The sequence below is a fragment of the Danio rerio genome, chromosome 2, assembly GCF_052040795.2.
Source record: "Danio rerio strain M-AB ecotype USA chromosome 2, GRCz13ab, whole genome shotgun sequence".
NCBI classification, from domain to species: Eukaryota; Metazoa; Chordata; class Actinopteri; order Cypriniformes; family Danionidae; genus Danio; species Danio rerio.
This window is the reverse complement of record NC_141022.1, coordinates 18,017,342-18,031,893: the sequence shown is the minus strand read 5'-3', so window position 1 is coordinate 18,031,893 and position 14,552 is coordinate 18,017,342. Positions and strand designations below refer to the sequence as shown.

The 14,552-nt window shown below is 32.6% G+C and overlaps 2 protein-coding genes across 3 annotated transcripts in view; both read left to right on the top strand.

Annotated features, from left to right (window-relative positions):
* col11a1b (collagen, type XI, alpha 1b) overlaps positions 1-11,917 on the top strand; it is a 181,243-nt gene extending 169,326 nt beyond the window's left edge. Inside the window, exons 56-64 of one of the 2 annotated variants that reach the window (XM_087239469.1) lie at positions 789-896; positions 1,052-1,105; positions 2,132-2,167; positions 2,257-2,310; positions 2,436-2,685; positions 2,982-3,094; positions 3,200-3,268; positions 5,510-5,743; positions 9,280-11,917. In XM_087239469.1, coding sequence (XP_087095595.1) covers positions 789-896; positions 1,052-1,105; positions 2,132-2,167; positions 2,257-2,310; positions 2,436-2,685; positions 2,982-3,094; positions 3,200-3,268; positions 5,510-5,743; positions 9,280-9,426 — 1,065 coding nt within the window. In that variant the 3' untranslated portion in view covers positions 9,427-11,917. 2 annotated transcript variants of the gene reach the window in all.
* LOC147846305 (uncharacterized) overlaps positions 1-14,552 on the top strand; it is a 350,900-nt gene that overhangs the window by 146,748 nt on the left and 189,600 nt on the right. The window lies entirely within an intron of this gene.

The window sequence follows — 14,552 nt, the reverse complement described above, 5'->3', positions numbered from 1 at the left end:
TACTGTATGAGTTAATGTGTCACACAGTGTGCAATTCTGTCAACATGCTTTTTGGAATCATTATTTAAAGGGACAGATTTTTGTCTTTAAAAATAAAAATTGATTTATGGGTTTCTTTATTCTGTGAAATACAAAAGAAGATATTTTGAAGAAAGATTAAACCATAGTAGGCATCCATAGTTGGAAAAAACAAATTATTTGGAATTAATAATTGGAAGTCAATGGTTACCAGTTTCCAGCTTCAAAATATATTATTTTGTGATCAACAAAGGAAAGAAACTTAAATAGTTTAAAGGGTAAAATACATTTTTGGGTGAACTGTCCCTTTAAGGCAGCTGAAAAATTGAATGAAATTGCACTGAAATTGATTCATAACAATAACATGTAATAATAACATCAACAAAAAAGACTCTGTTATGGCCTTCTTTGTTTTAGAACTATTGTTTTTGGTGGGTTTCACCATTTACAAAATATTCACTTTTAAAAACAATAGTTTCAAAACAAAGAATGCCATAAAAGAACCATTTTTGGTTCCTATCTGAAACTCATCAGATCTTAAAAAATGTTTTCTTAGTTTGAAGAACATTTTAATAAACTTATTGTATTTATTTGTTTATTACAAATACAAAAAACCTTTTATGCAATGGAATGTTAAAATTTTTTTGATAAACCGGTGATGGCAAAAAAGAGTGTATTGTAGGCAATCTGTATATTTTTCTGCAGTGCTCTACTATTAAAACTCATTACTTGGTCTTAAAGTGTGTTTTTTTTTTGCTCTTCTTCTCCAGGGTCATCCAGGTTTGATTGGTCTGATCGGTCCTCCTGGTGAGTCAGGAGAAAAAGGTGATCGAGGACTGCAAGGACCGCAGGGTATTGGCGGAGGCAAGGGTGACGCTGTGAGTGAAATGAGCATTTTACATACACCCGAGGTCCTTCAGGACATGATGTAGTTATATCTAAATAAATGTTAGATCTTCAGAATGATTGATATTAATTGAAATGATGTTTTGATGTTGCCTCTGAAGAACACTGTGTTGTTTATTGACTGCAGGGTCCCGCTGGTTCATCTGGTCCAGTCGGTCCCCCAGGTCCTCCTGGTATTCCTGTAAGAATTTTGTAAACTCTAGAAGTCTAGCATATCATCTTTTTGAGTAGCTTCATTTAAAACCTGTGTGCATTTCATTCTTATGCTGAAAACGAAAGGTGATATTTGGCCTTACATTAATATTCTTTTGTAATTTATTTTATTTTTGTTAATTGAAATTAGTTAGAATCATGAACTCTTTAGTTCCATTCTTCAAATTCCCTTTTGTGTTTAGCAGAAGAGAGAAATGCAGGGTAAGCAAAAATTATGTTCATTTTTAAGTGTACCCAAAATTAAACTTGCCACCATTACTGTCCTCATATTGTTCCAAACCAATAAGAAATGTGTTTTTCTTTGGAAAATAAACACATTTCTTATGGGTTTGGAATTAAATAATAATAATAATAATAATAATAATGATACTACTACTACTAATAATAATAATAATAATAATAATAATAATAATAATAATGATGATACTACTACTACTACTACTACTACTAATAATAATAATAATAATAATAATAATGATACTACTACTACTACTAATAATAATAATAATAATAAATTAATAGCAATATTAATAATAATAATAATAATAATAATAATAATTATTATTATTATTATTATTATTATTATTATTATCAATAATATTATTGATAATAATAAAATATGAATAATAATAACAATAATGATGATGATGATAATACTACTAATAATATTAATAATAATAATGATAATAATAATGATGAGGATGATAATAATAATAATAATAATACCAATGATACTACTGCTACTACTACCAACAATAATAATAATAATAATAATAAAAATAATACCAATAATAATAGTAATAATAATAATTATGATAATAATGATACTACTTATACTGCTAGTACTAATAATAATAATAAAAGTAATTATAATGATAATACTACTAATAATATTAATAAAATCAAGTTGATTCATTTTATTTATTATAATTAAATTATAGTTAGTTTGATTAGCCTAACATGTACTTACCACTGATGTCCTTCTTATCTACAGGGCACACAAGGACAGAAAGGATCCAAAGGATCAACCGTAAGTTGTCGAGCTCTCCATTACACTGTTAATGATGTATCTTTAATATCTTTTCCAGTTAAAACAAGCCATGTTGTCTTTTTCCTCAGGGTCCAGCTGGACAGAAAGGAGAGCCTGGCTTAATCGGACCACCAGGTCCTCCGGTAAGAAAAATACTGTATTCCATGAACAAAAATCCTATTATATTGAGAGCTGCTGAAAATCACATTGACCTTGAGATTGAAGGCGACTGTTTAGAATTGATTTATTTGTCATTGTCTTTCGCCAGGGCCCCGCTGGTGACATCATCCAGTCTCTACCCCTCCAGATGAACAAAAAAGCAAAGAGATCACCTGATGTTCAGGATGATGAAGCAGCACCAATAGCAGATTATGGTATGGAGGGAATGGAGGATGTGTTTGGATCCCTCAACACTCTCAAACAGGACATTGAACGCATGAAGTTCCCATTGGGAACCCAGGATAATCCATCCAGAACCTGCAAAGACCTGCAGCTCAGCCAGCCAGACTTCCCTGATGGTGAGAGACTTAAAAAAAAACAGATTTAATAAGATATTTTCTTTACATCAACGACCACAATGAAATTAGGTTTAATTGTGTATATCCTTGAAGAATTAAATGTATTCACTTATTTTTTTGTCAAATAAAAAAAAAAGTAACAAAGATATCTTTGAGTTTAATATATCTGAAGTAAAATAGACTTGATAATCAAAGACAATGATGAATAAAAGCATGAAAAACCTTTTTTTTATTCAGGAAAAAGTAGAAGATTATATTGTTTTGTTTTTGTTTTTTTTTTTGTTTTTTTACCATAGGATATTACTGGATTGATCCAAATATGGGATGCATAAGCGACGCCTTTAAAGTGCACTGTAACTTTACTGCCGGAGGAGAAACTTGCATTTACCCTGATAAGAAGTCCTCAGGGGTGAGAGGAGCTCATCTCCTGCCAAATCTCATCATTGGTCATAATATAAATCACAATAAAGAACTGAATTAGCTTTATTTGATCACACTTTTCCATTTCTTCCAGGTTAGAATATCAAACTGGCCAAAGGAGTCCCCAGGATCTTGGTTTAGTGAATTCAAGCGAGGAAAAATCGTAAGTCCCCATTTTTCTCTTTTGTTATAAAAGTTCAGCAGTTTGACTGTGAATGTCTCTATTGTTTGAGGAGTGATAGTAGTTTAGGTCAGAACCTATCCACAACCATTCAGTGACTAGTATGCTTCCAGTAACTAATAAGAATTAGGATGAGTTTTATTTGCCAAGTGTGCGCTGACTAGCAAGGAATTTTTTTGTGGTTTAAAGGAGCTCAGGGTAAAAATATTTTCATATGAACACAAGGGGAAGGAAAGACATTTAATAAGTGGAAAATAAAGTAAACAATAAAACAAACTATAAAAATAAGAACTTTGGACACATCTTTGTATTCAAATATGTAAATGCAGCGCTCAGGAATGTTTGTTTTTTAAAGCACTTTCTCTGCTAATTGCTTGTGCTGCCTCCGATTTTTTTTTCTTATTGGTCTTTTAACTTTACATTGTGTTTTACAAAAGGTGAGTCACTGCAAAAGATGCAAGCATAACGGTCACTCATGTTTGCCAAGTGCATGCTCATATTGAAAAACAATGGAAAACTAGAGCATTGTAATGGAAAAAAATGTTCTGTTTGAATGACCTCTTAAAGATGTTTAAATGTCAAGAGCAGATATCTTCTGTTTACATGCAACTTTGATTATTCTGATTATTTGCTAAGATATGTGGTTGTTTTGATCCTTCTTTTAATTTTTATAAATTTAACTGGTCAAGATTTGAAATCCACTAACATCAATTGCAAAACACATTTCTGTAGACGGGTGTTCATTCAGCATGATGATTATTGCAATTTTTGCACTGAACTGGCTTCTTTGCACCATGTCTGAATGAATCAACAGAGCCATTAGTTCATGACGTTTTGTCAACAACAACACATCTGTGCACGTCGTCTAAATGCACTAGGTAATAATGCAATAATAATAATAAACTGTTCACATGCCTTTTTTATTTGATTAATTCAATTGTGTTTACTACATTTATGAGCTTCAGTTTCCTTTAGTCTGATGGATATAGCAAAAAATGACAATGCATGTGGTAAATACAAATGATATATGCTTAATTTTATGAAAAGCGATGGATTATTGAGGATTAATTGTACAAATAAGGTGCAAATAAGCATAGAACCTCCATAATCAACATCTTTGTTGATCATGAAACAACAATCTAATCATCCAAACAGATTTAAGGTACAAGTTTACAGTTTAAGCTTACATTCAGGGCTTCTATAATTGTCATTCACTAGTCATTTCCCTCTAGGGGTTCCAGCAGTTTGTAACTGTTTTTGAGTCTCATTGGTACATTTTAGTATGATTTGCTCATTCCCCAGAGGTTGTTAGGTTTGAGGGATGACTCCTTTTAAAAATCTGACTTTTTTGTCTGAATAAAATTGCCGGAATTTGTATGAATTAGACACTTTTTAGACAATACAAAACATTGTTGTGTTTCCTCATGGTATCGGGCTGGAGTAATCTACAGTTAGAGGTGGGTTTTGGGGAAGGAATGAGGTTTGGATGAGATTTAACAACAGGTAATGTATAATGTTCCATGATCAATAAAATATGCAGACCCTGGAACTTAAAATTAGGAAATGACAATTTATCATGGGTAACAATCCATTAAGAATCATTTAAAGATAATCAAATAGTTAAGTGGTCCAGCAAGCTGACCAGGGTGTCACTAGCCAATCTAGAGGCTATGTACACCAGGCAGCTAAAGACAATTACAAATTCAATTTTAAGTGACTCTGCTCATCCTCTACACTCAGCTCCAGTTTCAGCTCATTCCTTCTAGTCGCTCATTCCTTCTAGTCTTCTAGTATCAAGCTAAATGATACCAAAAATAGTTTCATACCAGCAACCAAAGACTAAAGCAGAGGTATTTCGGTGACTTGTATATTTTAGATTGTTTAAACATTTATTGGGGGGAGGGGGGCACTTGAAGTGATTTTTATTTATTCTTTATAAGTGTTTTTATGTCTTTATGTCCATTTGTCGTTGTTACTGTGTGAGCTTTTTTGTGTAGCACTGTTGAGATGAGGACTATTGACTGCAAACCAAATCTACCTTCAGGAATAAATAAAGTAACCTAAACTATTGGTTTCTTAAACATATTTTAAAAGTTAAACTTTTTTGAGTAAATGAATCATAACTGCACAATTCCTATTGATTCACATGTTGACAGTTGGTTTCAACACTGACAGTGCTTCTTTGGTCCAGATGTGTGATCTGTGTGTGTTTCTGTTTTTCAGTTGTCTTATGTGGATGTTGAGGAGAGCTCCATAAACTCAGTCCAGATGACGTTCCTCAAGCTGCTGAGCTCTTCTGCCCGGCAGAACTTCACATACATATGCCATCAGTCTGTGGCCTGGTACGACGCCAAGGCTGACAACTATGACAAGGCTCTGCGCTTCCTGGGCTCCAATGATGAGGAAATGTCCTATGACAACAACCCCTTCATCAAGGCTCTTTCAGACGGCTGCTCGGTACCACTCTTTTTACACTCCCTATGTTAAGGACACACTGATATTAGTGATCATGCACAACATAACTCTATTATGTTGTGTGGGTATGTAAGCTGAATTTAAACAAAATAGGTAGAAAATTACTACATTTTATTGTTTAATTTCAGCACATATAAACTGTTTGCCACCATTTACTTTCAAAATATTTAGTAAATCCAATAAATGTTATTTTTAGTGTACTGTAAATATATCTACAGAGAATTATTAGCCCCCCTTTGAATTTATTATATATATTTTTAATTATTTGCCAAATGATGTTTAACAGAGCAAGGAGATTTTCTTTGTTTTTTTGGGGGAGTGATTTCATGTCTGATAATATTTTTTTTTTTCTTTGGAGAAAGTCTTATTTGTTTTATTTTGACCAGAATAAAAGCAGTTTTAAATTTTTTTAAAAATATTTTAAGGTCAAAATTATTAGCCTCTTTATGCTATACTTTTTTTAATAGTCTACAGAACAAACCAATTCAATAACTTTCCTAATTCCCCTAACCTGCCTAGTTAACCTAATTAACCTAGTTAAGCCTTTAAATGTCACTTCATGCTGTATAGAAGTGTCTTGGAAAAACATACAGTAAAATATTATTTACTGTCATCATGGAAAATATAAAATAAATGAGTAATTAGAAATGAGTTATTAAAACTATTATGATTAGAAATGTGTTGAAAAAAATCAACTCTCCGTTAAACAGAAATTGGGGGAAAAATAAACAGGGGGGAAAATAATTCTTACTTTAACTTTATATAAAAAACTTTATTTTTGATTAGTATTTTAGAATTTAATTAGGTCAACCAATTGTTTCAATATTTAGATTTTTACATTTTTTGATTTCAGATTTATTTTAAATATAGATACCAAAAAAAAAAAAAAAACAATTACCACTGTACAGTATGTCCAAATTCAGCTACTTATCCTATGTCTTAAATGTACTTGATGTACATACTTTGAGTTTCCAGCAAAAGAGTTTTTAGGGCATACAACACTGGAAAAAAGCTTTCGTTTATCCAATTATAAAAAATAGGGTAATGGTTCACATCTAAATTCTATCACTTGACCCAATGAAAAATAAATAATTTGCCTTAAAAACATTTTTTTTCTATCTTTATAAGAGAAATTTTATATAACCTGGTACAAAGCATATTTGTCTTATTGAAGAAAGTCAATTAATTGAAATTCTCTTTTTGTTCTAAACAAAAAGATATAGCTTTAATCAAAACAACAATTCCCTTAAAATGTTCATTCATCCAATTAAACAATAAATGAGGTAATGGTTTCACATCTTAATTTAATAACTTGAGCCAATAAATCATTTGCCTTAAACAATTTTTGTTTTAAGTCCATGAATGTACAAAGCATATTGAGTTTCTGTATAATACACATGCACTGTTCTGTAGGAATAACCTTCAAATTTACATTGGTCAAAACAAATACTTTTATACATTTATATTTTACCATGTTTTGAACTTAAAATATATTACTTAAAAAATAAAATAAATAAGATTAAACTGAAATGAAAGATACATTTTTAATTGGATGTAATCCCTTATTAATGGCTGTCGATCATTTGAAAAATATTATACAATACAATAATAATACAATACAACATACAATAAGTTTACACAACTTTGGATTCACCCAAACATCCATCTGGAGGCTTTTTTAATGAAATTTGCACACCAGGCATTGTGTCATGAGACAGTAATCATTTTACCAGAGTTTGTTGTGATCACACAATGATCTGTCTGCAAAGAAAGCAAGAACTCAAAATGTGTTTCTTACTTTGACGTTTTTGTCTTGTTTCTATTCTAGATATATAAAAATGCTTAAATAAATAAGCATTTTCTAAACAAGCAAAACATTGTCAAAATGATTGTCCTGTCGTGATGTTTTCTAAACAAATTTCGGGAAAAGCACAATCAGTTTTGACGAGGCATATCATTACTGACAATCATTCTAATGTCCAATCAGCTTAAGACCAAACCCCTATAAATAGTCATGCACGTCATACCTGTTTTTTTTTTTTTTTCTCTATGTTAGCATTCATCCACCACCATGACTGCACACTTTTAACCCGATAACTGCTACTGGAGCTGGGCTAGACACTGCACTCAGACACTATCTCTCTCTCTATCCTCATATACACGAATTAGTGTGTCTTTCTGAGCTTCGAGCTCAGTCCCCAGACAGCACGCCAAATACGCATATTCTTTTCAGCCAAAAATCTATGAGTGTGAACTCATGAATAAAGAAAAAATATGACCTTTTTCTTAAAAAATGTGTGTGTGTGTGTATGTGTATATATATATATATATATATATATATATATATATATATATATATATATATATATATATGTATGTGTGTGTGTGTGTGTGTGTGTGTGTGTGTGTGTGTGCGTGCGTGCGTGCGTGCGTGCGTGCGTGCGTGTGTATATATATATATATATATATATATATATATATATATATATATATATATATATATATATATATATATATATATATATAATAGGGGTGTCACAATTAATTGTTTCTTCGATGCACCGCTTTGCAGATGCAAACAATTCTGTGTCAGTTTAGAAATAATAATAACCCTTTTTATGTACTGACATCATTTATCATATATGCGTTATATGGCAGTAGCTTATTCTGGCAAGGGAGGAGAGCGCAAGTAATTAAAACGATTCAACTACTTAATAAAGCAGCTAACTGTGCACAATTCACTTCTTGTGAGTTTGCTGGACAGTGTTTCACTGACAGGGAAGTACATCAGAACCCAGCTAGGAAAAAATTAAAGCTGTAAACTGTCTCTCTCACTGTCGGTGTCCGCTTTGACCTGCTGGCGTGTTCGTTAGTTAATGTTTTATCTTCTCTCTCGGCTTTTACAACGAGCGAGATTTCTCAAACGCGTCGCTGTCTATAACGGATCAGCTGATCGCCACGGCCGTTTAACATTAGTGTTTGTGTTACTGTTTGCTTAACAGCAACAGAGCCGCACTGACCACACAGCCAATCACAGACTTTTCTGTTGAGGGCATGACCAATCATAGGCGTTTAAGAACTCGCTAAAAAGTAAGCGGGATAATATTTACATTAGTTTATTTGCTACAAATGCTCATGTGCACGTTCTCTAGTTTTGTTTGATACTTACAAAAACAGTGTTTCCTTTGAGCAAGTCAAATTAAAGATACTGCACATATATCTGCAACATATATTACAAATACAATATAAATGTATTAATAAATTATACATGTTAATACAAGAATTTTTGTGTTGCTAATCAAATTGTTAATGGGAAGCATCGTCAATGCACCATGGTACACCCAGACATGGAATTGAACTGAATCATAACCGAACTGTGTAGCTTCACACTCCTAATATATGAAAATTCCTAATTTATATGATATCTATATATAATGAGGATCATGTCTGTGTTTTCTAATGCTGTTAAATAAAGCATGCAGTACTGAGAAATAATCCTCTTTATGTGTGTGTTTCAGCTGAAGCAGGGCTATTCTAAATCTGTGATGGAAATCAACACCCCGCGCATCGAGCAGGTGCCCATCATCGATGTCATGTTGAATGACTTTGGGGAGTCCAGTCAAAGGTTTGGCTTTGAGGTTGGTCCCGTCTGCTTCCTTGGCTAAAGGATCCCCCCTTCTACCTTCATTCCAAAAGCCAAGGAGTGCGGCCCACCAAAAAGAACCCCAACCCGCTCCCCCCTCCTCGCGCCACACACACCAGCACCCAGATTGTGGAATATTCATCACCCCGGCGCAATTGGAACAGATCAGAGAGAGGACACGAACTGGTGGACAATGGCGCACTTTCAGGAGAAGGAGGACCCATTCTTCTACATCTCTCCTCTGTAGGATCTTTTCACATTTCCAAAATTGTTTTTTTTTTCTCTCTACTTGAAGCCTTGAGATGTTTTTATTTGTCCCATTACATGTTTAACCCCAGCACCATTCATGCTTGATTAACCCTCGCCCAATGCAAGTATTTCCCATTTGCCTTTCCAGTTTGGATCCTCCTCCAGGTGCTGCTCAGAGAAAGACAACCACAGTGGTGTGCTCTTGTTGTAAACACCCAAACACTCACGGTGCTATTGAACATGCATTTTTTTGTTTGTTTGTTTTTTTGGGATAAAACTGTAATTATTTTTTTGTACAATACTGTTCTTTCTCAATTGCCTTTAAAGGAATAGTTCACCCCAAAAATGAACATTTTTATCATTTAATGACCCCCATTTGTTCTGAACATGCACTGAGAAACTTTTTTGGTAACACTTTAGAACAGGGGTCACCAATCCTGGTCCTGGAGGGCCGGTGTCCCTGTAGGGTTTAGCTCTATCTTGCCTCAACACACCTGCCTGGATGTTTCAAGTATACCTAGTAAGACAGGAACAAGTTTGGTGACCACTGCTTTAGAACAATAGTTTTAATGAATGCATCTACTAATATGAGCAATCAGTGATACATTTATTACAGTATTTATTCATCTTTGTTAACAATAGTTAATGTTGTTGAAGTTCTGTGTAACTCATGGTGCATTTAACTAATGTTAACACGAACTTTAGATTTTAATAATGCATTAGTAATGTTGAACTATGATTAATAAATGCCACGTCAGATTGTTCATACTTAATTTTAGTAAATACATTAACTAATGGACCCCTAATCTAAAGTGTTAGCACAATTTACAAATAAACAAATATTGTTGCATTTTTTTATTATTTTAAGTTGACTCAAATTAACTTTACAAGTCATTTTTACTTACAAAACATTAAACTTCAAGATAATGTTAGTTTAACTTACAAAATAAAGTTAACTTATTAAAATGTACTTATTTCATTCATTTATTCATTCATTTTCTTTTCAGCTTAGTCCCTTTATTAATCCAGAGTCGCCACAGCGGAATGAACCGCCAACTTATCCACGTTTTTATGCAGCAGATGCCCTTCCAGCCGCAACCCATCTCCGGGAAATGTACTTACTTCATTAAGTTGAAAAAATATTCAGCTGTTTCTTTCTCAAAAGAAAATATTCTCAAAACAATTCACGGTAGCCATTGTCTTCCGTAGTACTTTATTTATTACTATGGAAACATTCTTCTGAATATCTTCTTATGTGTTCAACAGAAGAAAGAAACTCGTGTAGTACATGTTCAGAACAACTGAAGGGTGAGAAAATGTGAATAGTTTTCCATTTTGGGGTGAACTTTGCCTTTAAACCTTGCATGTGTAACAAAACTGATTTGATGAAATATAAAAAATCTTTTTATTTAGTATTTTTTGTTTGTTTATGTTTTAAAGCAACAGATTTCTTTGCAAGATGTCAGTCAATCTAGTGTTCCTGCCGACTAAAAAATAAAACAAGCATTTCAAACCATCTAAAATTTGTAATTATAAAGTATCCGGTTTGTAAATATTGAACCAATTTAGGACTTGGAGTTTCCTTTTTTCTACCGAAGCGAAGTATTAACTGGATAAGCCGAATTTCCGCTATAGTTTTCATGTGGTAGCGAATCAGTGACTCTACAATGCTAAAGAAACTTGATGAAAAGTAACTTGATGTCAGATTGAATTTCTTGACCGTATACCTCAATTTCTTCAAACACGTATCCAATTCAACCCTGTACATACAGAGCCTTGGTTAGACAATCAAGTTTATATATTTGAGGCAGGGAATTTTCAAATAATAAAAACAGGCTATTTGTTAAACGTTTGTTTGGTTATTTTGTGATCAATTATCCCATTTAGCTATGAAAACCGGAGGTGCTCTTCGTCAATATTATATATGGATTCTGGACAGTATTGTATTAAAAGTGATAACTGTTTACTCTTTGTACGAATCATATTTGTGTGGTTCACTCAGTTTTTCTGTGCTGTATGTGCAAAATCTTCATTTCTCTTCATATTTAAAGTTTCTGTGGTAAAATGTGTTCAGGTTGTGTGCTTCTGTAATGCTTTAGCTGTTTTTGATTGCTTGATTTTCTTTGTTTGGTTTATTTTCAGTTCTGTCTGTGTTCCTGAAAATCCTTCAAATATATGACGATAGACTCGGAACTTACACATCTGTGTATCATACTTATAATTTATGTAAAACTTGGAATAAATGATTGATTACGTTTCAAGTAGATCATCTACTTCGTTTCAGTTTTGCTCAAATCCGTTGAAGGCAAGACGTTTATTTGGATTCATTGGGCATTTGTTTGGCGTTTTTTTTTTTTTTTTTTTTTTAGCCTCATTTATAGAAACCATTGCAAATACAAGTTGTTGTTTTTTTTACACTTTATCAGTGTCTGTAGATTTGAATTATAATTTATATTTTTATTAGTAGGTTTCTTAAAAAGGTTTTTATTAATTCATTGAGCCATAAATCTCCATTTCAGCAGCACTTACACACCAAACTTCACAGTTTTAATCATATTTGTATTCTGTTTAGTTTGGTTTTTTACAGCAATATGTTCATACACATAATATTCCTGTTCAAAACTTTTTATTCACCAAAAAAAAAGGGGAAATTCTGACTCTTTTATAAAGGTCCTCTAAAAGCTTATGACTTGTGTCAAAATAATTAAACAAGAATTTTTAACCCAGCTTCATCCAATGTTCAGATTTTTTTGCTACCAAAATAAGCAAATTGACAAATACACCTTGATAGTACCCAGTTGGATCCCTATGGAACAAAATCAATGCCAAAAGTCTTGAATTAAAAAGCTTATTGAATAGCACAAACTAAAAAAAATAATACACAGAATTAACAAGTTCTTTCATTTTAATGATTTGAATTCCAGGGTTTGTATTTTAAGCTGTGAATATTTAAACGAAAATCATTTCAAACACATTTTCATACTTAAAAATTCAATAATTAATATTAAATTTCCAGATTTCACTTGCAAAATATTCAATACCCTTAAAAATACGATGCATAATATTCAAAAGGTAATTTTCAGTTCATTTAATTTCAGTTCAAATATTCGCTTCCATAAACTCAGTGGATCAAATTCGACTGTTAAAATTCAACATTACATCCGGGAACTGCAGGAAAAGCAATAGATTGTAGATTGAAGATCGCCAGCTGCTCCAGTTTTCACCAGCAGGTGGAGATGGAATAATGTAAGATTTTTTAACCCAGTAAACAGGCGAGAAAAAGGCTAATAAAGGCACAAAAGTAGCATTTAATATTAATATCAATGTCTTGGACATTATAAGTAATAAAAGGAGTATGAGTAAAATGAGTAAATGAGGTTTTGGTTATATTTGCCCTTATGTAACGGAAGCCAGCTGGTGATCGCGTAAATCTCACTACTCGGATCCAGCGCCAGACGTTGTTCTGCAGTCTTTAGCCTCCTCTTTAGAGCATTGTCTCCCATGCCGGTATCGCCTGCTCGCGCTCTGCTCGGACCGGTGGGGTTATATATACATATACCGTCTTTTGAAGAATATGATGTTACACATTCTCTATCTTAATTAACTCTTTTTTCCATATGTAGAGGATTATATTAACAGCTAAATAATATAAACGTAGGAGAAACAGGGGAGGAACTATTATAATAATAATAATACAACATAGATAAACATTGCCAGGGCTAAGACCTATTAAGAACAAAGATATGGGAATGTCACACAAAACAGTTTACTTGGAACTGTTAAACAGAGAGTTCAGGTATGATTTAAGGTTGGGCATGACGTGTAATTTAAAATAATTAAACATAACGTGCGAATGCATTAAAGGAGTGTCTTCAGTCATTCATACAGAACCGTCTAATATATGGCATAAGCAACCATACGGGGTTATTAGACTATAAAGTGTTTGCGCTGTTTAAACGCAAATGTCAGGATTGGGGTAGGCTTTATATTTTCATTATTTAAATTATTATTATTATTTTATGATTATTAATATTATTATTTTATGACATTTATTTAGGCTTTTGAGCTTAGTCATCCGTGATTCTAAATTAATATTTCTATTGATCCTTTAGCATATCTTTGCCTGGCTGCCTTTCTTTTCTTCTAATTGTTGGGGTTCTGCCATGGTTAAACGTTTGCAAAATGTCTTTACTTTGTCCAGATTATTGTTTTATTGTTATGTAGCCTATAGGCGAGAAAAAGGTATTAACGCAAAAGTGCCAATGTCTCTATTAAAAAAATACAAATTAATTTACTAATACTTTCCTTCTTAGACTTTACAGACCTGAAACTTGCCTATAGCACTTATTCATTGTTGCTCTTATAGTTGTGTAATTCCTTCCTTGTCCTCATTTGTAAGTCGCTTTGGATAAAAGCATCAGCTAAATGACTAAATGTAAATGTATTTCGCTTATCATGTGTATCAAGTGTTAACACTTATTGCAGTATGACCTGAAACTAGCATTTTAACACCAAACAACATTTCACACTTTAGATTTGGCACTTCCGTAATTACAAGACCTCTCTACACAAATTATTCAGGTTAATTCTGATTAATACAAGCAAATGTATATTTTATGCAGTAATCTATATTTAAAAAATATATATATTTATAAATTATTTTAGCATTCATTAATTTTCCTTTGGTTTGGTCCATTCATTCATCAGGGATCACCAAAGCGGAATAAACCACTAACTTACCCAGCATGTTTTACACAGTGGATGCCCTTCCAGCTGCAACCCAGTACTGGGAAACACTCATACACTCTTTTATTGACACACATACATTACTGCCAATTTAGTTTATTCACTCCATCTACACCGGCTGTTTTTGAACTGTGTGGTAAACCAGAGCACCCA